This window comes from Pollicipes pollicipes, unplaced genomic scaffold (assembly GCF_011947565.3).
Source record: "Pollicipes pollicipes isolate AB1234 unplaced genomic scaffold, Ppol_2.1 Scaffold_7261;HRSCAF=8764_pilon_pilon_pilon, whole genome shotgun sequence".
Lineage (NCBI taxonomy): Eukaryota > Metazoa > Arthropoda > Thecostraca > Pollicipedomorpha > Pollicipedidae > Pollicipes > Pollicipes pollicipes.
Window position 1 is genome coordinate 15,183,530 of NW_023597054.1, and position 27,788 is coordinate 15,211,317.

Sequence of the window (27,788 nt, forward strand, 5' to 3'; positions counted from 1 at the left end):
GGCCTCGTCTGCATCTCGTGGCGAGGGGCTGAGGGGAGCATTCGGCGATCGGCTGAGGCAAGTGGATGTTCTCTCGTGTATTGTGGTTGAAATTTATATTTCAGTGGCTGCTTTGAAAGGCGATTTTTGTGCCGACAGTGATCTAGTCGGGTCCGAACGTTGCATAGTGGAGTGAAAACGTGCATCAAGTCTCTGAGACATACCTGGCGCACTTGCCGGATCACCGTTGTGGACTTTGCTGGAGTACCTACCTACTGGTATTTCAGGCGACTAGGGCCATCAGTACATAAGTATCAATTCATTGCATGTAGTCATTCATCGATGTGTGTCATGATAAGGTGGCAGGGTATATGTACATCATCCAAGTTATCGGCAGTTTTGATCGTAACATTTTTTTGAGACACATGGCCTGTGGGCCCCATCAAGCTTTCATATGACTTGTGGGGTGCTATAGGTGACTTGTGTATCTTTTTCGGATGGCCAGTCTTCATATTTGTGTTTTCTTTGTGATGTGAATATGAGACTGCTTAAATCATGCCTAAATATTAACAATGTATAATGTTCTTTAGCTGCTATAATTTTGTAAAGCTCTGGTTTGGTTTTTATAAAATGTAGCATATATATGTTTAGTGTTTAAATATTTTGCAACAGCTTGTAGCCCAGTGATCTGTTCAGGCAGTGTAATCCTTACACCAGTTGCTGGTGGTCACATTGCATGCATTCAATCCTAAATGCCATATAGGCATCAGCATCATTTGGTGCTGCTTTCAAAATTTTGTATTGTTAGTGGTTAAGATACGAATGAACTGTGCTTTGGGAAAACTGGGTTTGCTGCTGATAAACATGGTAGGTCTCACTCCCCTTGCCAAGCAAGTCAAAGGTTGTATACTCAGTTATAGCAAAGTGAGTTCTTTGTTTAATCTAATCACACAGTATATATACTTTGGTGATCAAGAGGCTGTTCATTTGGAAGCTCACTACAACTTCTATGAATTATTTGTTTGGCTGCTTACCACATGTTTGGCATATAACTACACTCACCAACCAGGAAGCAAGTATCCTTGCTATCCTGGTGCTTTGCACTGGTTGTCATTCTTCTCCCCCCATAAGCACAGCATAAATCTCCTGTCAGTTAAGGTCATGTAAAGTGAATGAAAAAATCCCAGGATTAATATGTTAAATTAGCCACAATTGTACACTGCTGTACTGTTGCAGCTCTTTTAGTTATCTTTTAGTTATCTTAGTTATCTTTTAGAGACAGGTTATACAAACATAGACCATGTAATGGAGGATTTGTGGGAAATCAAGTTATGAGAAAGTCTTTGTTCATATTGGAGTTCCATGTGGATAAGAGGTATTTGTGTGTCACTGAGAGGGTGATTTGGCCATCTGACTACCTGTAAAAACTCATCAGGGATACTGATTTATTTGTTTTGAAACAGTCCAGGTAGTACTTAACTTGCTTTTATGATATTTTATCAGGTTGGGTTTTGTAAGCTTTTTATTTAATGAATGTCTAGCTGGACAAGTTAATGGATGAATTCTCAGCTGCTAGATTGGCTCTATCCTCCAAAGAGATCAGTCCTTTTCTCTTTATTCCAGCAGGAGTCATGTATTAACATTTGGCTACCATCATCTTTTGGTCAAAATTTTTGACATTCATCTAGTACTGTGCTATTTTTTGTTTGGTAATGGTGTTAAGCCAGACACTTTATTGGATATTGGCAGTATTAGTTGTATTCTGCAGTTATTGCATAATGCATGCAAAGTGGTAGCTGATATGGTATCACAATGACCAGAGTCACCGTCCTCTTGTGATGTCTGAGCCGAGCATAAGACGATTTGCTCCGCCAGCGACCTTGGGGTCCGCGCAAAATACGCTCGTGCGCAGCACTGCAAGGCGCTAAAGCGTGCTGTGAGTTGTTTGCGAAATGCCGCGGACACCGACTCGGCGCCTGGCATTTGATGTCCCTGCGCTATACTCCCGGTTTTAACCGCGGTGAAATCTGCGCATTTTGGTGCTGTAGCTCATGACTGACATTGACGATGTCTAATGTTGCTGATTGCTGCCATTGCTCTCGCGGGCGCGGGCTGTGGCAAGTTGATGACGCACTCCGTATGTGAATGGGAGTCTGCCACGATGGTGGTCTCTGCGGCGTGCTCGGCTGTTGAGGTCACTAGGCCAAGTCTCGTCAGGTCGGCGCCTGTCCCACGGTGGCAGGCGCCATTCCCAGAACCACGTGCAGCCGGCGTCTGTGGGCTGGACGCTTATCGATTATCTTAAATGGTAGGTGCCTCGTGCGCCATGCGTGTTCGCCGGCTAATCCAACTTGGGTGGTTTCCTTATCGGGATGGAAATGTGATACGCACTGTGGGTGCGGATAGATCCATTATCCTGATTTGTTTTGCCCGTTGCCCCGTAATTGGAACCGATTGGTCCCATGGACCCAGCAATGGCTTGGTCACTTCTCGTATTTTCATGCTGAGCTTATGAGGGGGAGGGGGAGGGGAGAAGCCCCGTCAATTGAATACTTCTTCGCACTTTGACACCTGTGGAGCACAAGCTGATGCCACTTTTGCTTTCTCCCTCCAATTTCCGCACCTGTCCCGAGACGTGCGCAGAAAAGGCTGCGGGCCAAAAATAAGGAGTGGAAGGCATGTGACGCCGCTGAAGCTTTGGCGACCGAGGTTTGGCCGAGGCGCCGCCGCTGGCCGCCGCTCGGACGCCAGCTCGTCCGCTGGCCGCTGTCCGCTCACGGTGCGCCGCCTCTGTCCTCTCCGGCAGCGGGTGCCCGGCGGGTTGACTGAATCGTCGCGTGTGTGTGCGTGGGCGCGTGGCAACCGAGCGGGCCGGCGAGGCAGCCGCGGCCACCGACACCAGCCGCCATGGAGGACGGCCACACCAGGACCGTCCAGGAGGTGGAGCGTTTCTTCAACGTGGACGCCGAGCGCGGTCTGGGCGACGACCAGATCAAGCGCAACCAGGAGAAGTATGGACCGAACGGTACGTGCGCCTAGCGGCGGGCCGGAGGGAGCGCGCGCCGGCCATGCTGACGCCTGCGCCGTGAGTCTAGTGGATTAGGCGCGTCATGCGTAAGCTACGATGGTAGCTTGTGAGCTATTAGCTGATAGGAATGCTGTTTGTAGGTGATTTTGACAGTGTCGTTTTTATTGAAATATGAATGTGGACCGCAGTCAACTTGTGTCGCTTACGTGCCTTTAGTACATAACGAGCTTCAAGAATCTTGGCTGTTGAGGGGGTTTAAATTATGGGCTGGTCGTGTTGTGCCCTTCCATTTGCTTCAAGTTACCATGGAACTGGATTATTTTACATGTATTTGCTGTATCGCATCAGTCCGATTGAGCAATACTAACAAGTTGATTGTTTTCTTTTTGCAGAGCTACCGGCGGAAGAAGGTTAGTACACTTTTAATCTAATCGTTCGCTTCTTTCCCGGGCCGAATGCCATTATAACGTGGTGACTAGTGACGTAGCAAATCTGATCGTTAATGCCTGTCCCTGTGATGGCTGCAGAGCCACGTGGGGCTGCACCTTACAACACAACAACCCTCTTAAGTTGCCGTTTAATGCAAGCTTCACTTTCTAGCCCATGCTAATTCAAGGTTGGGATCATCGTTTCAAACCCTGCAGTGGGTGATGGCGTGCGGGCGTAGTCATTATCGTCGCCGCCATGCTCCGCCGGCGGTGACGATTGTGTCGGTAGGTTTGCGGCGTCATCGTGAGGTAGTGACGCGTCCGTCTTCTTCGCAGGGAAGTCACTTATGGAGCTGATCCTCGAGCAGTTTGACGACTTGCTCGTGAAGATCCTCTTGTTAGCCGCCATCATCTCATTTGTGAGTATTTGATCGCGTGCGCATGAATCGCTGGGAAAGGCTGTCACTATCAGTAATTCCGCATGTATAATATTCAGGATTTGGTGTCCGGAGTGTGGTTGATGAGTCGAACCTCCCTATTTTGTTACGAGAATGCTTAATGCGGTCTGTTGAGGGCGGCGTTAAGGCCTGAAGGCTGGAAGGACTGCTGCGCTCGCGCTAATAACTTACATGCCACTTCGCTTAATAAAACGTCCTGTTACGATTTTTCTCGGAATTATTCTAAGTCAAGCTTTGTGTAATCTTAGCAATCTTAAACTTAACCCCAGCCAGACCAAACACGGCCCCGACCGCACCCGATCCGACCCGACCCGACCCGACCCGACCCGACCCGACCCGACCCGACCCGACCCGACCCGACCCGACCCGACCCGACCCGACCCGACCCGACCCCGACCCGACCCGCGTCTGTGAAAATTCCGATCCCTGAGTGGTTGACCCCAGCCAGCGTGCGCACTCTTGGCGCATTATCTATTTATTTACGGGTCTTTTCGGCGCTGGGAAGCGGGCCAGGGCGTTATTTTTCGGCGCGCTGAGATGGGACCGCTTGGCAGCGTGGCCGGCTGGCGTTGTCCGTTGCTGGGCCGCCGCCTGCCGGCCGGCCCAGCTTCAGATTAGCTCGTCTGGCGGCGCGCCTGTTTGCTCTGCGGGTCCCGGGGCATTTATTAGTTGTGTTATGACCGTTGTCTGTATGTTCTAGCGTGGTCGTGGTCGTCGATCCACTAAATCAGCCGTGATCGGTGCGGTGGGGCGTCTGCGCTGGGTCTGGCTGGGTCTGGGCGCCGAGCTGGGTGATCCGTGATCCGTCTGTGGATCAGCACCTCGTGCTCCTCCGGCGCGAATGGCAGCTGGGCGTGGGCGGTCGCCCGGGCTGTCGCCGTGCGCCGGTGCCCCGAGTGGCGCCGGGTGCTTGGCTGATGACGTCACGTTTGCCGCAGGTGTTAGCCATATTCGAAGAGCACGAGGACTCGACCGAAGCCATCACTGCCTTTGTGGAGCCGTTTGTAATCCTGCTGATCCTGATCGCCAACGCCATCGTCGGAGTATGGCAGGTAAGCGGTCGACACGGACGCCTTATGGCGGGGTGGGGGAGAGGGGAGGAGCTCTGTCACCACCTGCGCGTTCAGTTGGTGTCAGCGCTTTTGTCGTATGACGAATCCCCCATCAGGCGCGACGGGAAGCTCGTGGACACAGCTCCTTAGAGCATCAACATTTTTGAACCTGTCTGTAACCCAGGTTGACCCATGATAAGTTGTGAGAGGAGGGGCGTGACATTGCTGGCACGCATGGCATTTTTACCAGCACGGGTCGTGTTAAGCAGTCCGTCAACGTTCTGTCAATCAGTCGCGTGGGCCCGGGCGCCAGAACTGGCCGTCTCCGAGCTTTGTGGCGTCGTGCCGACCAGTCCGTTATTCACTCCAGGTCGGGGGTCAGGCGACGATGATCAGTTCTCTACGCTTGTTTGGTGCGTTAAGTAGCTGATCACCGGCATCCTGGCGGGTTTTTACACGGTCTACGGCGCCACTTCGTACGAACCAGTTCGGCTGCACTCATCGCGTCGTATAGTTTCACAAGGAGGAAAAACTGGTTGTTGGGCCCGTTGACCTCCATACGGTACGCTGGAACATGGTAGAGTATTTGCCAAACGCACGACACACTCAGTTGTCGCCTGTTATACTGTGCGACATCGGTCGTAGCTGGCGGTGGAGGGCGTGCTCCGCAATCACGGCAGAGAAGCCGCTGAGCGCCAGCACCCAACCGGCGGCGGCTGGCGGCCCAGCGCCGGCCACTGGGCCCCGGCCGGCCCCGCCGCTGCCGCTGCCGGCCGGCCAGCCCCGCTGCTAAGCGGCTTCGCGAGCCGCCAGCGAACCGACGTCTCGGCCGATTAGTGTCACCTTGCTGCGTCAGTGCCGCGGTGCGCGGTCTGTCACGGCGTGCGGACCCTGTCCGGACGGGGGAGAGTGCTGGCCCCGGCACACGCCGGTATTCCCGCTGCGGCGCGGCGTGGCATCCTCTTCGTTTGCCAGTGTCGCCATGGCGGAGTCCCATGGGCAATCACGGAGCCATCAGTGGCCTCGATATTGCTTGGTACGTTTCCCGCGATCCCTCCGTTTACTATCATCCGTTGATACGCCGCCGCCGCCATTGGCTCGAATGCGCCACTTCCCCTGGCGAGGCCCGGCGGGCCCACCTGTTCCGCGCGGAGCTCAGCTGGTGCCGCCTCGCGCCGCGCCGCCAGCGGAAGTCGGCACAAACGGCGCTCGGCTGGCTGACGCGCAGTCACCGTCGCCCGCCTCTGATTGACGTCACGACTGATGACGTCACCGCGGCCGGCGGCAGACCGGACGGCCTCGCGCGGCCGCGCCGGCCGGACGTGGTCGCCGCCGATTGGCGCACGTGCGCGTGTGACGCGCCGCGATGACGGGGCGCCTGACGCCATGGACACGTGGCCGCCGCCGGCGGGACACGTGTGGCTCCCGTGTTTGCCGAGGGTGGCGCGGCGCGCCCGCGACACGTACGCGACGGCTGGTCGATGTACGCCGACGGCCGGGCACCAGGTCATCGGCGACACCGGCGGGACACGTATGTCTCCTGCGATGGTAGCCGGTGCGCCTGCTGCACGCGCCCGCCTGACGGCCGGTGTTCGCTCGGCGGGCCGGCGCGGCGGTCCTGGATATCCGCGGTACCGGCGACCGTTCCAGCTGGCCCGGCCGCCGCACGAATACTTGGCAGCGCTGGCAGTGCCGGCTTAGTCACGGCCCTGTAGAAAGGTCGCGTACGTGTACTGCCGCACCGGCGGCTGGGGCAGCATGCGGTTGAGCGGCCAGCGCCAGGGCGTTCGCCCGCGCAGCCTGCGGCGGCGGCTCGGCTATTTCCGGGGTCGGTCCGCGGCCCCTCCGCGGGCCGTTCCGTATCGAAGCCCAGCCCGACCCGATAAGAGGCCGCGATTAGACGCGTGGTACGCGAGCGGCAACGCGCGAGGCATCACGGGGGCACGCCGCGTCGCGGGGAAGCGGTGCCGCTGCTGGGGCGCCGGCGGACCCTGACCTCGGCCCCGCACCGTCGCGGCGGCGGTCGGCTCACACGGCGCCTTGAATTGCGGTTACGTCACGGTAACCGCGCTCTGATGCGGCTGGTGAGCCGCGCGGACCGCTCACCGCAGCAGACATCGGGCTGAGAGACCGACGGCAGGCGCGGCGCCTCCAGCCGGCGGCACGCGGCCGCGCGCACAGCTCAACGGCGAACCACGTCTGCAAGCGGCTGGGTATAGCTGTGTGTTGGTGCTTGGGCACAGTAATTTACCGCCTTTCGGGCGAATGAAACCTGTCGCGGCAGGTGTCTGCCGAGCGGGAACTCACAACGCAAATTAGGTTGGGTACTACCGGCGGCGAAATGAAGCGTTGGCCTGTTTTCGCATCACCTTGTGATAAGGCTAAGGTCAGACCTGTCCAATTTCGTGGCCGATTTGTCGGGATTGCTCATTCCTAGCCGTGAGTCTGGACTCTGGAAAGATCCATAAACCAGACCAAACCATCTCAGATTGCCCTTGGAGGGGCACGGCGGCATCAGCTTCGGAGCTGCAGCACAGCCGAAGCCGGGCTAGAGCCGGGTCCGCTAACCAGTATTCTGTCGTCAATGGCACGCTCACGACTGGGCGCGATTGCGTCATGCCGGTGCTGCCTCTCGGCGTAACAACTGGGCCGGCCCCCGGCATCACTCTGGCCGGGGGCGGTTGGAAGCGAGGTCGCCCACGGCGCCGACCTGGCTCGTCCGCTGACGACACGGCGCTGGTATTCTGCCGCACTTGACGGTGGTCCCGGCGGACGAGTCGTCATTTGACCCGCGTGGGCCGCGCTGACCTTAGGGCTAGCTTGCTGCAGCTGAGCGTCACCGTCTTGGCGAGGCGGGGCCGTCTGTGATCTGCGGCCCGGCGTTTCCGCGCACACTCCAACGGTGTTGAGGTCGTGTCATTACCGGCTCTCAGGCTAGGGTTACCGCCGGTGGTCGTCATAAAACAGCGAGTTTATTGGTTCGTTTTCTAGCTGTGTGGGTCAAGGACAGCGCCCGATCTCGTGGTCCAAACGGCACTGAGACTGCCGAAAAGTTCCCGATTCAATCACTAGCACAGGATTCAGAGTGGAAAATCGCCGTCGAATCGCAGTTCAGTGCAGCAGGGAACACCTGCTGCTGGTACTGAGAGAAGGCTGCCTGCGGCCCACCAGTACAGTTTGCAGACTTTACGTTCGCGTTACTTGCCTTTTAGTCGTTGAGATCAGACACTGCTACATGCGCGCCAGAAACTAAGATAGCTTCATTGGGGCTGATGGATACGAGCAGTCAGCGGTAATTGCGAAAAGCATTTCGCAGTGAAACTTCACCGGCGAGATCTTGCTTAGCGGCTTTCTTCGCTGCTGGTTAGGCCTTCACGTGCTCTAGAGTGCAAATACTAAAGCAATTCAGCGCTGATTATTCCACGTAACCGACTATGGCCGCTAGACATGAAAGGTGATGACAAGAGTATGGCGTACGACGACGTGACATGGATATGACATTAAGAGATTCGGGAACGTCTTACCAGCCGGTAGAACCGACGGAGAGCTTTGCGGAAGATGTCAAGCGTTGTAACAGAACAGCTGTGACTCCTCGTCGGACGACTGATGCGCGCAGCCACCAATGAATGGTCCGTTTTCTGGAAGTTCTCAACGTGGTGTAAAGGCGCGATGCTTAGTTGCGTTCAACCGTAACACCCGACTGGACTGCTCCCAGGATGAAGGTACCGCCAGCAGCCAGCTTCTCAAAGCAAAACTTCGACCTTAGCTGCCACGACCCAAGCCTTCGCATTCCCTGACCTTTCTGACCATGTCATGACCTTCCTCGCCTCGCCGCGACCTTCGCTGCGGATCGGGATGCATTTGTTTGAATTGGTGGCCATGCATCAGCACTGTGTAGGCGTCCGGACTCACTGATAGCCTTCCCCACGGATTTATGTGGAAGACCTGTGATGGTATATCACCGCCAACGTAAGTATTTGGTATGATGAAATAGAAGCGGATGTTTGTATTGATGGTGGGCTGCGCCCAGGCGGGCACTGCCGCCAGATGCAGGTGCGCCTTGACCGAGCGGGCCCGGAAGCATAGATGGAAGATCGCTGGGCTTAAAAGTGAATCACGGCCGTGCTCACATTGGTCGCCGTACTTGTTGCGCCGTTTGGGACCGAACTCCGCTGACGCTCCATCCTCACACCCGGCTGCGGTCTGAGAGGGCGCCGTATGCTCGGCAGACGCATCCCTAACACTCGGAGCGGAGCCCTGCGGAGCCCTCTGGACCCCGTAGCCACCTGTTGATGTCCATTACCGGCGGGAGCTGGCAATGAGCATGCCACGAATATGTGCGGCTGTCCCGGCGCCCGGTGCTGCTGGCCGCGCGCTGGCCGGCAGGGGTGCTGGCCCGGTGCTGCTGGCCGCGCTACCGGCCGGCAAGGACGCTGGCCCGATGCTGCTGGCTGCGTCGGTGGCCGGCAGGGACGCTGGTCCGGGGCTGCTGGCCGCGCCGCTGGCCGGGAGGGACGCCGGCCCGATGCTGCTGGCTGCGTCGCTGGCCGGCAGGGACGCTGGTCCGGTGCTGCTGGCCGCGCCGCTGGCCGGCGGGGACGCTGGCCCGGTGCTGCTGGCCGCGCTACCGGCCGGCCGGCCGCCGAGAATGCAGCTTAGCGGCTGTTGTCGGCCGCTATTTTTACCGGCGCCGCGATTGACAGTGGCGCGCGGCCCGGCGGCGCCGACCGCCGGCGCGGCCGCCGCCCCATTGGCCGTCGAAGCGGCGGCTGGCCAACAGCGGCGACGCGCGCGACACACGCGCCGCCAGATTCTGTTACGGCCGCCTTATAAGGGTGCGCCGCTGGCCGGCCGGCCGTGAGAACGTGTCGTCGGCGGCGACCGAGGCGCGCCGGCGTCGGTCCGGCCAGCGGCTATCGCCGGATAGGCTGACGCGCCGACGCCTGCTTGCAAATAGGATGTGGGCGGCTGCTCCCCCCCCCCCCCCCCCCCACTCCTCCCTGGACGCACGACACGCGTCAACAAACACCGAATGGTGGGGCCACGCCCCGCCGTAGATCGATGTGCGGCGATTGTGGCGAACTGTGCGGTTTGGCGGGGCGCCGTCCCGTCCGTGTGCTTTACACACACACAACGGAGCGGCGCCGCTGGGGCGCTTTTGGTCCGGTCGGTCGGCCGCGCTGTGCTGGCTGTGCTGGCTGGGCCACAGAGCCGGCTGGTGCTGGGCAGGCTGACGCACTCAACCGGGCTGAGCGGTGCGGCCATCTGCCGGGCCCTGGCATCCGATAGGATTAGGTGGCTGAAGGCCGGCATTAGGCGCTATGTAGAAAAAAGCCAGCCGCGAGCGTCACGTCCGTTTCAGTGCCGTATTTCCTGTCTCCCATGTGCAATTCATTGCGCATTCGTGGCCGGGCAGCAGCGCTCGTTCACAATCGGCGCGTGAGTCGTTATCGGGCGGACATTGGCCTCCATTATGCGGCCGTACCCCATGACCGGGCCTGACCAATGCCGGGCGTGACGTCCGCTGGTGAGCCGGCAGCCGGCGGTGATCTCCCGCCCGCGGCGCGGCGGAGCCGCAGAACGGGTTTGTCGCCGCGGACGCCGCCGCCGCCGCTGCCGCAGCCGCTGCCGTGTCCGAGTCGGCTCCGCGCCACGGAGCCGTCGCCAGGCCGTCTCCAGGGCATGTGACGTGTCGGTGTGACGTGGTCTTGACCGGACCGGAACGTGACGGACGGACGAGCGGACCGGGGGATGCGGTGCGGGGGACCGGGCGGGCCGGGACGCCGGGCGGACGGACAGTGCAGGCAGTACTGGGCCGGGGAGTGCCGTGCGAACGGACCGGGGGGGGGGGGGGGGGGGGGTGCCGGGCGGATGGGCAGTACGGGCCGTTTCGGACGGGTGGTCCGGGCAGTACCGGACAGACGGACCGGGAACGCGCCGTGCCGCCGCCTCCGGGCCGTGCCAGCACACGCGTGATGCAGCGCCCGATCGGCGCCGGTCGCCGCCGGTCGGCGCGTGATCAGGAATCGGCGGGAGCTGTGCGAGCGGCACGATCGGGCGGCGGTGGCGGCGGCGGCGGCCGACGTCTGTGCGTTACGCCAAACAGCCGTCCGCCAGCGTTATGCCAACAGCTTCGCCGCTGCACCTGTGTATATACAGCGGTGTTTTATATACTCCGAACTCTGTTTTTAGTAACGGGCGTGCTGCGGAAAGCTTGTTCTTTTCGCGCACGTCTTTTTGTCATCGTATATTTTTTGCGTTGGTTTCTGAGAATGACGGATATAATGCTCAAGCACTTCCATTGCATCACCTGTGATCCTGCCTTGGTACCGTGTATACCCGTCGATTCGCTTTTTGAAGGACATTGGAAAATACCGCAGCATCCAGCAAACGCACTTGAAATCCTGATCCCGGGAGCTAAGGGCTCGTGAGAGTTTTGCTTAAGATGGTTACCTGTTTCGGTGAGCTAGGGTTAAAGGAGTCATGGCTGTTCGAACATTCGCTTTAGCTTATATAATAATGGGTGGACTGGGGAGCCAGCCGTTGCTGATTCCTGTTTTCAACAAGGCGGCAGGGCTCGAACAGCGGGCCATTCGCACGGATTGCGTGTTTTCGCCGATGCTCGTGACGGTTCCTCGTGGCCTCCACCGCCTCCTGCGTCTCCTGCCCTCTGCTGCCCCCCGTGTCTCGGCATCTGTTCCTGTCCTTTTGTGTCGTGCCTGTGGATGTCTCACTTGTTCGCTTGCGTCCTGAGTTTACGTGTTCCACCGTATCCGCGCCCACCCCCTCTCATTTATATCACAGCTGACTGTGCGCAGCGCCTTCCCGTGCGTCCGCGTTTGGCCCTCCCCCCCCCCCCCCTTTGACCGCTGTCCCTCTGACCGCCGTCCCCCTTGACCGGTTCCCCGTCTGACCGCTGCCGCCCTGACCGCTGCCCCTCCCCCCCGACCGCTGCCCCTTAAAGCGCTGCCCTCTGACCGCTGCTTTTCTGCCCCTCTGACCGCTGCCCCTCTGACGTGTCGTCGCCGGCCCGTCCCCAGGAGCGGAACGCCGAGAGTGCGATCGAGGCGCTGAAGGAGTACGAGCCTGAGATGGGCAAGGTGGTGCGCTCGAACAAGGCCGGCGTGCAGATGATCCGTGCCCGTGAGATTGTACCCGGCGACATCATCGAGATCTCCGGTACGACGCCCGCTGAGGCGGGGCACGCGGCGCGGCGCCGTCACGGCGCGCCGCGGCGCTCGTTGGGTGCATCGGTCGAGTGGGAGTCTGTGAATGAAGATGGATCGTTTAGGATGAAAGCGGTTGCCTTTACTTGTGACCTGCGTCCGCTGTGATGTAGCTTGCTATCGGTGTTGATCATGTCTTTCCATGCGACGCGCAGTTGCTGCAGTGCGACGTACGTTGATGCTGCTCGTGCTCCGTCGACCTGTTGCGACGTGGGCTTCCATGTGGCTTCTACTGAACCCCACGGATTCACCTAACGGGCGCAACAAAACGGATCTCACTGGCGTGGCGCTGAAGTGGCTCGGACCCTCGGAGGCCCTCTGACGGCATGGCTGTCGCTCTCCAGTGCCACGCCGATCCTCGCTTTACCCCGTGTGGGCACACAGCGACGTCCTGACGTCCGTGCGTCACCTTGACCCCGCGGAGAGCCGGCGGTGACGTCACGCTGACCGCTGGCTGACCCGGTGTTGGCAGTGGGCGACAAGATTCCGGCTGACCTTCGTCTGATGAAGATCTTCTCCACCACGCTGCGCATCGACCAGTCGATCCTCACCGGCGAGTCGGTGTCGGTGATCAAGCACACTGACCCCGTGCCGGACCCGCGCGCCGTCAACCAGGTCAGTGGCGCCCCTGCCGTGCTCCCCACCCCTCCGCTGACCCTCACCACACCGCCGTGAGGCGGCGCGCGCCCAAACCTTCGTGGAATGGAGTGACCCCTGGCGTGTGTGGCTGAAGTGCTCTTGATACAACTTTGCCCAGGTGTTTTAAGGTGTTTGAATTGATGTGATGGCTGATTTGCTAAAAGGCATGGATGTGAAGTAGATCCGGTGTGCCCTCGATTTGCATGACACTGGCGGCCTGTAAGCCGCTGAAGTGATCCGGCGGGTGTACAGTTTGGGGCTGTCTTGTGCTTACGTCCTGGTTCCCTCCTCTACATGCAGTCGGTGATGTTGTATCTGGCGCGCTGTGGAGTTGTCAAGGCCAAACTGGAGATCATAGGAGTGGCCCAGGCAATTTGCTAGCAGCGATTCAATGTTAAAAACGGGCTTGCATCATTTTAATCCCCAGATGTCCCGGATATCTCGGTGTTTCCTTCGCATGTGGTTGCAGGGTGAAAGGTTTTTCGACATCACGCATCTCGTGCTTGGTTCGGGTGTCCGGAGAATGGGTGCAGTAGCTTCGTTTGTGGGCCGCATCTCTGCCACTGCTTCAAGAAGAGGGCTGCTGGGCTGTCCGCAAGGCATTGTGCATGTTAGGGCATGAGTCACGGAAGTAAGGCAAAACAGCGGCGGTAAACGGACGCTGGAGAGTAGCTAAAGGCGTGCTGGACATAGCTGAGTGGGTCATGCTCCAACATTTTCAGCCGGACGTTATCCCGATATGACGCTTGGCGTAAACGGATACCCGGGACCGGGTTCCAGATTGTCCTGACCCCGGCCTTCCCCAGCCTACCGCCAGCCGTCCGGGCGTCTGTACGCTGCGGGGTGCGTGGTGTCGGCCTGACCTGAGCCCTTATGACTAACCGCCGCCCGCGCCGGGGTGGGCGCCGGCGGTGCGCACGGAGTGCCCAACGGCCGCCCTGAGCGGGCCGACCCCTCTGCCGGCCTGCTGCTCAGTGAGCCGGACGGGTCGCCACTGACCGGCCCCGTCTAACCCGAATCTCTCTCTCTCCCCGCCTGACAAGCGTGACTCCGGGGACACGGCCAACTCGGAGAGTAAGGCCAAGGCCATCATCCAGGTAAATCGCCGCGCCGACCGTGGGCGCGGCGCCGCCGCCCCTCATTTTGTATCGCTCGCTCGCTCTGTCTCTCACGCGCACCTAGCACACGCCGCCACCGCCGTTGCCGGGTGATCTAGTGCTTGGAGCGGGGGCCGGGCAGGTTCAGCCTCCGGTGGCCGCCTCCGTCCAGCTGATGACGCCAGCAGACGCCTCCGCTAACTGCCTGGACGGCGCCGTAACCTGCCGCAGCCGGCCGCCAGCCGGGCTGCGTCAACGGCCGCCGGCTGGCCGCGCCTCGCCGCTGCTTGTGCCGGACGTGCTGGGCTGGGCGGCGCGCTGACGGGCTGGTCGGTCGGACGGTCCGCGGCGGTGCCGCTCCCGTCCGCTAGCGTAGACGCTTCTCGGTGGCTGCGTCGCCGGCTGCGTGTCTGCCCGTCTCTGTGTGTTTGTGCCGCCTGCTCGTGTGTCCTGCCGTGTTTGTTCACAGCTGTTAGCGCGCCGTGCCGCGTACTCATCACCGCGCTGTGCACAGAGTGTGCTGCCGCCTGCCGCTGGCCGATCGCCGCTGTGTGGTTGCCTGTGCCCCGGCCGCTCGTCCCGCCTCACCTCGTGCTGACGCGCCGCCGTCCGCCGCCGCCGCCAGGACAAGAAGAACATCCTGTTCTCGGGCACGAACGTGTCGGCCGGCAAGGCGCGCGGCATCGTGATCGGCACCGGCCTGAACACGGCCATCGGCCAGATCCGCACCCAGATGGCCGAGACGGAGGAGATCAAGACGCCGCTGCAGCAGAAGCTGGACGAGTTCGGAGAGCAGCTGTCAAAGGTGCGAGCCCGCAGCGGCGAACCGGTGTCTGGACGGAAAGAGTTCCATGAGAAAGAGAAGATTAGCTGAATTTGATAGGGCTTTGTAACATCGTGTGATGGACACATTATCGGCTTCATGCAATTCTGCAACCCCGATATGTGTGTGTTTGCTGACCATTATTTATGTTAACATCTTCGCTGGTGGCTATTTCATCTTCAACCTTCCTATGAAGGTGAGCGCACGTTCCGCACCTGCTGAAATTACCTGCGTCGCTGGAAGCGTCTTGGCGCCAACTCTTACGCGCCACCGGAGCCCCAGAGTGTGCGACATGGCGTGACCGGGCGCCCTCCGCCGCAGGTGATCTCGATCATCTGCGTGGCCGTGTGGGCCATCAACATCGGCCACTTTAACGACCCGGCGCACGGCGGCTCCTGGATCAAGGGCGCCATCTACTACTTCAAGATCGCCGTGGCGCTGGCCGTGGCCGCCATCCCCGAGGGCCTGCCGGCCGTCATCACCACATGCCTGGCGCTGGGCACGCGCCGCATGGCCAAGAAGAACGCCATCGTGCGCTCGCTGCCGTCGGTGGAGACGCTGGGCTGCACGTCCGTCATCTGCTCGGACAAGACGGGCACGCTCACCACCAACCAGATGTCCGTGTCGCGCATGTGCGTGTTCGCCACCGAGTCGAGCGTACTCGAGTTCGACGTGACCGGCTCCACGTACGAGCCCGTCGGAGACATCTTCATGGGTGAGCGCGGCGCACGGGCCGGAGAGAGGGAGGCGCGTTTGGCACGGGACGGCGCCGCTGCTACGGCACGGCACGGGGCGGCGTTGGGATCGCCGGCGCGGCAGATTGTGCGCTGAGTTGCCCGTGTAGCTCCCGCTCGGTCGTCTATTTGGGTTTCGTGGGGTCGTATGTGTGCGTTTTGTAGGGTGTTTGTTTGGGTGTCGTGCCATGTATATTGCGTTTTCAGATGTTTGTATTTTCGTGTATCACGCACGGTGAGCGGCGCGGCTCGCCAGCGTGTGACGCGACTGACGCTACCGTCCTGTCGTCTGGCAGGCGGCGCCAAGGCCAAGGTGGCCGAGTACGAGGTACTGCAGGAGCTCGCCACCATCTGCGCCATGTGCAACGACTCGTCGATCGACTACAACGAGTTCAAACACTGCTTCGAGAAGGTGGGCGAGGCCACCGAGACGGCGCTGGTCGTGCTGGCCGAGAAGATCAACCCGTACGGCCTCTCCAAGACGGGCCTGAGCCGGCGCGAGGCCGCCATCGTCGTCAAGCACGACATGGAGTCCAAGTGGAAGAAGGTGAGCGCCGCCCCCGGGCTGGGCTACTGTGGCAGCGGCCGGCTCCGTGCCGCGATCGGAGGCGGACTGGCGGTGTTGGCAGGCTGTTCACAGCGTGGCGTGGCCGAGTGTCATCGAAGCGATGTCCTGCTGTGTACCGGCTGTCGCACCATGCTGATGTCACCGCTCACCACCGCCGTCTCCCGCGCAGGAATTCACGCTGGAGTTCTCGCGCGACCGCAAGTCCATGTCCTGCTACTGCACCTCGCTCAAGCCCACCCGGCTGGGCAGCGGCGCCAAGATGTTCTGCAAGGGCGCACCCGAGGGCGTCATCGACCGTTGCACACACGTGCGCATCGGCACCACCAAGGTGCCGCTGACGGCGGCCATGAAGAACAAGATCCTGGACCGGACGCGCGAGTACGGCGTCGGCCGCGACACGCTGCGCTGTCTGGCGCTGGCCACCATCGACACGCCCATGAAGCCGGAGGACATGAACCTGGTCGACGCCACCAAGTTCGCCTCGTACGAGGTGGGTAGAGCGGAGTGGACCGGCTGCGGCCTCTGTGAGCTGTGAGCCGTGGTCTGGTGTCGGTGGCTCGCTCCGGGTAATTTTAGTGTGCTGTACGTGTTCGGACCATGCTGGGCGGAGCGCGTTTCCCGGTCTGTGTGTCGTTTCCGTTGCAGGTAGGGGATTCTCGGCCAGGAACTGGCAGACCCAAACCCCACATTCATGTACTGGCAGGGCTAGCCTCCGTCCCGTGCCCAGCGTACGTCGGTCCGCGGACGCTGACCACCCCCCCCCCCTCCCCGCCTCGCCGCAGGTCAACATGACGTTCGTCGGCGTCGTTGGCATGCTGGACCCGCCGCGCAAAGAGGTGGCCGGCGCCATCCGGCGCTGCCGCAAGGCCGGCATCCGCGTCATCGTCATCACCGGCGACAACAAGGGCACGGCGGAGGCCATCTGCCGGCGCATCGGCGTGTTCGCCGAGGATGAGGACACCACCGGCTTGTCGTACTCGGGCCGCGAGTTTGACGACCTCTCTGTGGAAGAGCAGAGCGCCGCCTGCGCGCGCGCGCGCCTCTTCTCGCGCGTCGAGCCGTTCCACAAGTCGAAGATCGTCGAGTACCTGCAGGGCATGGACGAGATCTCTGCGATGACGGGCGACGGTGTGAACGACGCGCCGGCGCTGAAGAAGGCCGAGATCGGCATCGCCATGGGCTCGGGCACGGCCGTGGCCAAGTCGGCCTCTGAGATGGTGCTGGCCGACGACAACTTCTCGTCGATCGTGGCTGCCGTCGAGGAGGGTCGCGCCATCTACAACAACATGAAGCAGTTCATCCGCTACCTCATCTCATCCAACATCGGCGAGGTCGTGAGGTGAGCAACGGTGGCGCCGGTCAGAGGGGACTGGGGGAGCGTATCGTCTGCGCCGCTGGAGCCGCTCAAGGGGTTAGAGTAACTGGATGTGTGTCGCTAGGCGCAGACGTTCGGGCGGGATTCTCGGCGCATGTGGCTGGTTGGGGAAGCCGTTAGCGTCTAGGAGGCACCTGTGTTACGACAGTTTTGGGCCTTGTTGGCTTGTTGTGGGCCTGTAAAACTAAGATTATTGCGTTTCTTCACGACTGAAATGGACGCCGTCGACGTTGTTTTCTCTCGACGTGCGTGCACGTCAGCCTTGTGTGTGACTGCGAGCGCGTCCGTCGTTGAATATCCGTGTAACGTGCCGTGCCCTGTTTGCAGCATCTTCCTGACGGCGGCGCTGGGCGCTCCCGAGGCTCTGATCCCCGTCCAGCTGCTCTGGGTCAACCTGGTGACGGACGGCTTCCCGGCCACGGCGCTCGGCTTCAACCCTCCCGACCTGGACATCATGGACAAGCCGCCGCGCTCCTCCAAGGAGACGCTCATCACGCGCTGGCTGTTCTTCCGCTACATGTGCGTCGGCAGCTACGTGGGCGCGGCGACGGTGGGCGCCGCCGCCTGGTGGTACATGCTGTCGCCGTCCGGCCCCCACCTCAGCTACTACCAGCTGACGCACCATCTGCAGGTACGGCGGCGGGCGTGACCCGCCGGGCACTGGGCACCGCTGTCAGAGGCGCCGCTGTGCACTGCGACAGCAGCGTGGCAATTATATGAGGCTGCGTTTGTTTGCTGTTGTTTACTGTGGGATGCTTCTGATGAGTGATGGCGTGACATGTTCAATGTCAGAGAGTGGTGTTGTGCTCTGTAGATGAACGTGTGTGACAAACAGCTAACCTGTTCTGATCAATGTGCATGATTTGCAAAGGTGACCCCGGGCTTACACCGGGACTTTTCGCTTGAATCGACTGCAACGGACAATCCAACCCTTTGGAGGCGTCCGCCTGGCGCATGTACCACCATGCAGCGTCACTTAGCCGGCGTCGTGGCTGCGCGGCGGGTGAACTGACGCGGGACCGGCCTTGTCGCCAGTGCCTGGGCGGCGGCGACGAGTTCCACGGCATCGACTGCGCCGTCTTCAACGACCCGCACCCCATGACCATGGCGCTCTCCGTGCTGGTCACCATCGAGATGCTGAACGCGCTGAACTCGGTGTCGGAGAACCAGTCGCTGCTGGTGATGCCGCCCTGGCAGAACTTCTGGCTCATCGCCGCCATCTTCCTGTCCATGTCGCTGCACTTCATGATCCTCTACGTGGACATCTTGTCGGTGAGTGGGCCGCCGCCGCCGCAGCCGCCGCGTGGGCCCGTACGGTGTGCGGTTGCGGGTGCTGAGACTGGGCGCGCGCACGAGTTGGGTCAGGGTTAAGACTTGTGAGACGCGTGGTAGAACACCAACTAGGCACGAGCCGTTGACGTAGCATATGCTGGGGGAGCCGTCCTTTATTATACCGAGAGGCACTGGTTGAACAAGGATGTTAAGTAGTCATCGATATATGCTACGATGATATTCCATTACCGCACTACTCTATGCGGTATTTTATGACAATACCGCAGTGGAGTATCTTGGTACATCCCTGTGATTGCTTGATAGCTGCGTTTCACCAGCACTTTCTGGTACATTAAGTCAATAATTCCGATAATAAATTATTAGAACAAGTAATACCCCAAAAATCAGCACAAGCCATATCAAATTCGATTCCATTGGCGAACCGGTGCTGCTTCGTCCGTGTACCCGCAAGGCGTCGCCTGTCACCTGCCTGGTGGTTGGCCTGATGCATCCCCCGGTTTGGAGCCGGGCGTGTGGAGAAGTAGGACCAGGCCGGGACACTAGAAGACTGACTGCAAACTGCAGTGTATACGACGCGGTGCTCCATCTCACGAGCCGGTGCCCCTTTCCAGACCATCTTCCAGATCTGCCCACTCAGTTTGGAGGAGTGGATCGCCGTGCTGAAGATCTCGCTGCCCGTTCTGTTTATGGACGAAACGCTGAAGATGGTCGCTCGCAAATACGCTGACGGTAATAACACGATTCCCTCCGTGGTGGCTATACTCGTGGTGTGGGTAGCCTACGGTTATTACTTTTACGTTTCTACGTTTGTCTAGTGGAGACCTGTGCTCTGTGATGCGGGGTGCCTAGGAAATCATTGGGGGGCGGGACAGGGTGGGGCGGGATGGGGCGGGCAGGGCGGGGACTGACCGGGTGGAACCAGCCGGCCGGCGGGGACAGCGCGCGTGCGGTCGAGGTACGTGCGAGCGTGAGCGTGTGTGCTGTAGTTGCCGTGTGGCTGCCCTCTGTAGAGGCATGTGCCGCCGCCGGCCCGCGTGCCTCTCGTCTTTTAAATATCCAACGTACTGTACAGATAATACGATGTACATTATTCATAGCTAGTGATGCGCAGGCGGCGGGCAGTGGTGGCGCCCGCCGGCGCGGGCCGCCGGCCTCCCCCACTAACGCTAACCGCCCGCCCGGCTCGCCACTGACATTCCCTCGGCAGCCCTGTGTTCTGGCGCTGCCAACCGCGCCGCCGCCCTTTTATACCGCGCGCACGACTGCGCAAGCCTGTTTTTATGCGTTGCTGTGGGTCGGTTGCCCAAATTGTCGGCCGCCGGCGCCGGCGTGCGCTGCCGTGTACTGGACGGTGGCCGCCGGGCCGGCGCGGGGCGGACGGGCGGGCGGGCGGCTCGCCGTGTGATCATCTCTGGACCGGTGCGCGTGAATGCAGTGCATCGATCGCCTGCTGCACGTGGCACGCGTATCGTCATCTCTGTGTCGTTACTGTTTTCACCGCCGGCCGTAATAAAGACCGTTGGTACAAGGCGCGCCGTGTTTGATGCCCCTGCCCTCTACTAACCGTAAACGCCCGCCTGAGACGCGGAGACGGCTCCGCAGTAAAGACTAACCACTAACCGTCCGGAGCTGCCGGCGCCGCCGCCAGCTTCGGTCTCGTCTGGAGCAGGTGAGAGGCGCGATGAGGCGGGGGACAGACGGCTGCCACGAGGGCGGCCGGTGAGTGGCAGACGGTGTAGGGGTCGGCGCTGGGTCCCGCCTCCTTTCGAGCCAGCCGAAATGGCCAGAGGTGCGGTGCTGCCAACTGGCCTCGATGCATGGTCGTGATGGGGCCTTCATCCCAGCTCTCCCATCCGGTGGTCACAACTGCGAAGTCTCTGCGGACGTTGAAGACGGCATCCCATTTAGAGTACGGCATGGACGCTGCCATCTGAGCGACCTGCTACCTCGGCTTCTCAAGCCCGCCCGTAGCTCAGCCCCTGCCATGGCGCCCGATTATTTTTGGCTTCTTTGATCATTGCTCGCTGCCGTTCCCCACTTTCCACTCCTCGTCACGCTGCGGTATCACACGCGGTTATCAACTGAGATCGGTTTGAGCTGGCACGTAGGCTAAAACCGGCCTCGATGTGGGCGACGACCGGCGAAGCGGGCATGCATGCTCAAGCTTCTCGGAAATCTAATATTGGTCGTCTGATCACTGCTGATTTCATCTGTATGCAGCAGAGCTGCAATTTGTATTGAACAGATTCTGATGATTTCCGAAATCGCAAATGGACAGATTTGATCCGGTCGGGAGCCGAGCGGATTTGTCGAGGTTGTATCGTAGGTACTGACTGGATGATCTCGCTTGTATGTCGGCTTTTAATCCAGGCATAAGCTTCGTTGTAAGATTCGACATGTTCCATAACCCATCCAAAATTTCCGAAATTTCTCCTGCTGGTGATGGCCTCAGGAAAACATTTTTCTGTGTGGGGAGGGGAGGGGGGTTGCCTTTGCAGAGGGCAAGGTTTGATGGAATTAACGGAGATCGGTTTCCAGTCAAGAAATGAGTTACTGCGCGTACATTAGTGTGGATGGAGAAGAGGAGTCGAGAAGAAGGGTGGGTGGCAGGCTGCAACGTTGGCAGCGCGAGCTGATCACGTTAAAGCAAAGCCTGCCGACCGCTTCGGCAGCCCCAAGCGCTCGGACGTGAAAACTGGCGACGGACCTGGCGCAGTCGCGCGCGCTTGGTTACTTTACAAAAGCTGACCGCGTCTCATTTGTGTCATATCACCATAGATTCATTGCAAGTAAATGTGCGGCACAGCGCGGGCCAGAACACCTCTGGCAAAGCGTCACTATGATACAATGGCATCGCCTAGCCATCAGCCCGGGCCATGCCCAGCCAGCGGGTCGTGTAGAGCAGGAAGCCGGCAGGAAAGCCTCGCAGCCACCCGGCTAAGGCCACCAAGCACATGTAGAGTGCAGCCCTGTATATTTATGTTGCTTTTGTGGCGATCGCTTGCGTTTGAGCTATGATCTACCGCCACCTGACTGACGTGCACCTTCTCTCTCCGCACTGCTTCTCCGTTGATCGCTGGCTATGCTGCAGTGCTGGGATGCTAAGCAAGGTGAGATGTAGGTTTGCTTTTTAGCCTGGCTTCGACTCTTCCCTCCTTCCGGCTGCTCTAGCCGTTCGCAATGATGCTCCTGCTGCCCGCGTGCTTTCGAGACGTGCGGCGTCTCGACGCAGCCGCGGCTCAGGGATGATCGTTCGCTCAGCACTGGGTTGTGATGATCACGGAAATACCGCGCGAGTCACGAAAGCCGATCCGGCCTGTGAGGATTCCATCTGAATCTCTGAATTATGCCAGCGTTATTAGTTTTGCAGCAGTGCGTGCCGCGCTAAATCAATCCCTATAATGCGTTGCTGTCGTGGTGAAGGAGGCGCCGTGTTCACGCGGGGCGCCGTTTTTTTCAGTCCCCGTGCAGAACGAGTCCCGTGAATGGTAAACCTCGACCGCCGCTCCCATCAACTGGTGGTCGTCCAGCGAGACGTCCCGCGGCTGCTGCCAGCCGCCTGGGATAGCGAGTGAAAGGGAGCGAAACAGAGGGAAGAGAGAGAGAGAGAGCGAGAGCGAGAGAGTGGGTCGGACAGACCAGGCACCCGCAAGGTCTGACGACGAACAGACCCCTTCCGCGGTACGGAGCCGCACGCGTGCGTCAGATGGCGCTAGAGTCTGCGCGATAGGTGGTGTCACCGGCACCAAGCTTCGCCCAGCGGGGCCCAGATGTCGCCGTCGTCGCGTCCGCCGCCGCCCGTGAGTCCTGTACATACGCCACACTGGCGCGCGTGTAAATACGGTTGTTATCCTGTAGATGGGTCTTCGTGTCTAGTCATGTGAGTACAACCCGGTTCTGTTGTCTCCGAAATATGCTCAAACCTGGCCGACGTATTCCCCGCGGGACGGGGGGAGGGGAGGGGGCGGCCGCGGGGCACGAGGGGACCGGGTGGCGGAGGGGCGGCGCCGGCCGCAGGCCCGCCGCCTCTGGGAGGTGGGGCCTGCTGCCTTCGCCCCCCGACGGTGGCCCGCCCGCCCCCGCGGTCCGCCGTCGTAGGCAGTTAAAATGAACCGATGTATAACACGTTATAATTTGGGAGTTTTAATAGAATTTATGATTTTATACGCATCGCGCTGTTGGGAATAGAAACGAAAACGTGGGGAATGCTGCGTTTTTATGTGCGTGGTTTGGAGCCGAGCCGGAATAAGGTAAGAAGGCATTCCATGACACTGCCATCCCCGTCATCGTTGTTTGCAGAACGGCAGCTATTCAAAGACGGTTCAAAACAACATCGGCCTTGAAACAGGGGCCGCAATATATTTACTCGCTGAAGTTGCAAGTGGCAAGCGACGGACCAGTGGCATGTGAGCATTTTTGGTGGCATTATAACCAACCATAACTCGAGAGTTTTCGAGCTCTGCTGCGAGGCTGTCCCGCGGAACGTGAGTCATCTCGTTATTGCATCTCACTGCGGAAGTGATGACGTCACCACGGGTTGTCCCGACGATAACAGTGGATGTCCTGGCGCCAGATATCCCGAAGATGATCAAAGGTTCTTAGTGTGGCCCAATAAACATCCAGCTGCCAGAGGCCCGCGAACTGCAATATTCCGATTAATGCATTTGCGATGCATCTTCCGCTTGTGTTCAAGGGCTCGTCTGATGAAGTGGCTTGGCGAAAGGAGACTCAGCTCTATCTGCCAATTCCTGCCAGCTTTGCAAATACGTGCCAAGGTTAGGGGCTGGATAACATCCAATTCTGGTTTGCGGCTCCACGAATTCAGCTGGTGGAGATCGCGTCTTCACAAGGCTCCGTAGCCATGGGTTCTTCTTGGCCCCGCTCGTTCGACCTCTGCGTGGGCCGCGTTGTGGAGGCGTTGGCGGGCCGCGAAGGCAGATTTGTCCGAAGTTTTGCCCCGCTGCTCCTGATCGAAACCGGCCAGCGCTACCCAGAACCGAACACCCACTGGTTCCCACTGGTTTAACTGGTTCTGAGTGAACGGGAACATCTCCGGGCGGAAAAGCATTTTGCGCGGTCTGTCTGGACGTGCTAAAATCATGAAGCCGTGTGGCAGCCGGGCGAGAGCCCATAGGGAGTGCTTGTGATGGGGAATGATTTTCGTATATTTTTAACAGCTGGACTGGGCACACGCCTCGTGTCTTCCAGGTCCCCCGTCGTTGCTGTAAAGGAATTCGAATCAACATGCGTGCAGTTTCTCCTTCCTCTCTCGCTCCGCCATTTCCAGCCAAGAGCTTCATGCATGCAGGAGCGTCACAGCGGATACGGTGGAAACGGCTATATGTACACTTCGCGCGACAGTGGTAGTGGTCGCTTGCTATCATTAAGTGAAGATAGGACAGTGTTTATAATATGCATGCATTTTTGGGCATAAGTAACTTCCGAATCACAAGACATGATAACGCTATGCACCATTGCAAGCGGTCTTTGACATGACATGTTAAGTAATTAATACATTTCCACTATGAACCATGTTGTAGATGCATAGCTACAACAGGTATACTACGCTGAGTGCCCACGGCACAGTCTAAATGTGTCTAAATGTATTCACGTTGTTTTTGTTTTGTTTTTTGTTCCCGGTCCCCAACGTGAGCCCCTGCGGAGAGGCCAGCTGCCCCTGGCGGGTTTATGCCGCTGGAGGGAGGCGAGACGCCGCCGGCGACGGCGCCAGGCTGCCGAGGCTGACGCGTACTAGTGGGCTTACCTGCTGCGTGACGTCCTGAGGTGTGCCCGCACCACTTGGCGGGGCCTCACAACCCGCATATGGATACAACACTCCCTCTCGAAGCAGACCTTTCTCGGAGAATTGATCGGACGCTGCGTGATGTGCTCGCCGCACAGGGAGGCCCGCTTCGTGGCACTTGTCTGTCAAAGGTCCACGCACCCAGGAGCCGCTTCTAAATGGACAGACAGCCCTCATTCAGATCTATGCGGAGCTTCCGTTGCATTTGGCACTACCGCGTTGAATTGTCTGCTCACATTATGCTACAGCTGTACAGGCCTTTCGGATTAATTCAGACGTGTCGGTTCTCAAGTCCCTAGCAGTAGACCTTGCTTTGTTGACGTAAGCATGCCTTATCTCGTAAGACAATTGAAACAAAATTTGGAGTAACCACCGATTGAAAATTATAGCTTCCCTCCCCCGGCGCTCGTGCTTTAGTGCTTTTGTGCCACCACTGGCTGGCAGCACATGCAGTCTGCGGTGTAGCCAGCCCGTGCCTCAGACCACCCTAACATCGTGCCGCGAAGGGCCGAACAGCGTCAGCCTCGCGCCGCGGAGCTCGCGCCAATGAGACGCGCCGAACACTCAGCCTCGCGCCGCGGAGCTCGCGCCAGTGGGGCGCGCCGAACACTCAGCCTCGCGCCGCGGAGCTCGCGCCAGTGAGGTGTGCCGAACACTCAGCCTCGCGCCGCGGAGCTCGCGCCGGTGAGGCGTGCTGAACACTCAGCCTCGCGCCACGGAGCTCGCGCCAGTGAGGCATGCCGAGCATTGTCAGCCTCGCGCCGCGGAGCTCGCGCCAGTGAGGCGTGCCGAACACCGCCAGCCTCGCACCACGGAGCTCGCGCCGGTGAGGCGCGCCGTTCACGCTAAGGGTCCGCGCGCCACGTCAAGGACAAGACATTAGGTGGATGACGCCGGGACGAAAATGCTTCGGGAATGCTAATTCGGCCAGAGATGATCTGTTTGATGGCGTCATGTCACGGCCACATTGCTTGCATGGGCTTCAAACTGCATTAACGGTTCGCTGCCTCAGCGCAGCTATGCTTCTTCAGCAAAGCTTCGTGCACCGAGACAGTGATTGATTTCGTCCGTCGAGGTAAGGAATTGAGATTGATTGGCTTACTGCTGAATACTATGAACCTGATCACATGGCCTCGCAGCCAAAAATACCCGTGACGCGCAAGTACCGCCGAAGGCTGACGAACAGGTGGATCAAATACCTCGAGTTTTGCCGATTGACTTGTCAATAGTCTTCTTCGCCTGTCTAATGGTTACGGTCAGTTTTCCAAGGTCCATCCAGTGGCCGGTTTGGCCCTTCGATTGGCGATAAGCTCTACCGTGGCTGAGCAGTGCGCCACGTGAGCGCCGCCACGTACGCCCCGCGCGCTTTAAAAAACACACATACGTAGCGCCGTTTTCATAGGAGTTGCAATTTTGTAAACGTCTACGCGCGTGGATTCTATTACATACATCGCGGAGGATTTAGCGAAGTGTTCCAACTACTGAACAGAGTCGGAACCATAAAATTCGATCGAAGTGGCACATTTCTTTGGAGCACCATGGTTATGTAGGGTGCACCATAAACACGATGACGCCATGATGAGCAGATTTGTTTTAGGGCGTATTTGGCCATCCCGAGGTAAAGGCCGTTTACATGCTCAATTAGCTGAGCGCATTAGCTGGTACGCCCTAAGCAAGTGGCAAGCGCCGTCGGCGAGTTTTCATCACAAATCACCCAAAAATCGCCAGAACAAAACATCACATACTGAATATTTTGACAGAGGGGCTAGTCGTGTAAAGTCTCCGAGTCTAAATGAAAGCGTAAGGAAAGCTGATTGCTATGATAAAACACCTTAACTTTTCCACACATCATGTCTATGGAAGCTGCCCTATAAAGTTTTGAGGTTGTTGAATTAACGTGATTTGGAGCCTTTCTGTATTGAATATCCGCTATTGCCCAATCCTATGTAACTAGCTGGTAGTATCTAGCACACGGGTCTTTGAAATACTTAATAAAATAAAATAAAATACTTAATAAAAGGCACTGGTAATCAATACCCTTGAGAAATGCTGTTGCTGTTCGGAATCCACAAGAAACTTCCTCATCCAGGCTTAGAGCTTGCGTGGTAGTTCTAGAAATCATTAAAGGTTTTCTTCGAGGTGTTTGACGTGGAGAATCATCCTGGTGACTTTTAGAGAGAAATCTTATCGTAATTTCCTTCCTTTTCCTACGGGTGACATGAGCATTACAGGAATTACTAGAAGGAATTATCAGAAGGAGCTCGCTTTTTGTCATTGGTTCCATATTTACTCACGAAGCATGCATACGTGCTCTCGTATCGCTTTTTCTCATTTGCTGGCAGAACATGCCGTTTTATGATGGGTGCCCATTTTCTGTCCGAGTAAAGGCGTGCCAACTTTCCTGTCTCCTATCATGCTTGGTATCATGGCTGCGCTGCTTTCATGGAAGAACAGTACTGTGGGATAACGCTGCTGGCTTTTGGTCAGAAGGGTGCCAATTCATGGGAAGGGTGGGAGGTATCCATTTTCCCCGAAAAATACGCTTAACATTACGGGAGATCCATTCCAAAAGGACGCCTTCATTTTGGACGACTTTTCACTGCAATGCACTGGGAGGTCCTTTTGGGAAAAAGGTATCCATCTGGCATAAATGGTTCCACTTCAACTCACAGGGACGCCATTCAGAACAGGGGACTCATTTCTTATCATAAATCTTTCGGTCACTAGGGCGACTGCCACTTTTTTAAATAAAGAACAGCCTCCTTTCCGTTCAGTGTTCTCAAGATTACAGGAAGAGCACTGTAAAAAGTGTCGTCAGTGCTCCCCCAGCGTGATGCGCTCCATATCACTGGAGATACCATTTTATGAAGATGGCGCTTAGTGCACCCGCAGTGTCGCTTTGCTTCGTTGTATGAAAGAGCCTCCGCTCCTGCAGGGTCGCACCTATAGCGTCGCGGGAACCCAATTGATGTGACAGGAGCGCCCTTCTCATGAAACAGGGGCCAAACGCTCACATCTCCTAACCTCTCTCCCCCTCTATCTCTCTCTCCCTCCCTCTCACTCACCTCTCTTCCCTCTCTTTCTCTCCCTCTCTCTCTCTTGCTCTCTCCTCTCTCCTTCTCCTCTCTCTCCCTTGCTCTCTCTCCCTCTCTCTGTCTCTCTCCCCTCTCTCTCTCTTCCCCCCCCTCTCTCTCTCTCTCTCTCTCTCTCTCTCTCTCTCTCTCTTTCCCTCGCTCTGCGAAACTGGCAACGTCCAAGCTAGCCCATGAGGAGCGCGTCCAAATC

General features: G+C 58.6%; 1 protein-coding gene across 5 annotated transcripts; it reads left to right on the forward strand.

The window, feature by feature from the left end:
* Window positions 1-22,906, forward strand: LOC119111819 (calcium-transporting ATPase sarcoplasmic/endoplasmic reticulum type-like). Of its 5 annotated transcripts, XM_037235648.1 has the most exons (18): window positions 1-57; window positions 2,786-3,004; window positions 3,400-3,417; window positions 3,772-3,854; window positions 4,832-4,945; window positions 11,986-12,124; window positions 12,644-12,786; window positions 13,854-13,907; window positions 14,533-14,712; window positions 15,052-15,445; window positions 15,761-16,011; window positions 16,202-16,522; window positions 16,815-17,371; window positions 17,735-18,038; window positions 18,443-18,679; window positions 19,312-19,429; window positions 21,792-21,810; window positions 22,161-22,906. In XM_037235648.1, exons 2-17 carry the CDS (start codon window positions 2,887-2,889, stop codon window positions 21,803-21,805), a joined length of 3,045 nt encoding a protein of 1,014 aa, XP_037091543.1. In that variant the 5' UTR covers window positions 1-57; window positions 2,786-2,886; the 3' UTR covers window positions 21,806-21,810; window positions 22,161-22,906. The 5 variants fall into 5 exon arrangements, with proteins under 5 accessions (XP_037091543.1, XP_037091542.1, XP_037091539.1 ...); XM_037235647.1 differs by lacking the exon at window positions 21,792-21,810; XM_037235644.1 differs by lacking the exons at window positions 21,792-21,810; window positions 22,161-22,906 and having other exon boundaries at window positions 19,312-19,517.
* Window positions 22,907-27,788: the final 4,882 nt, after the last annotated feature.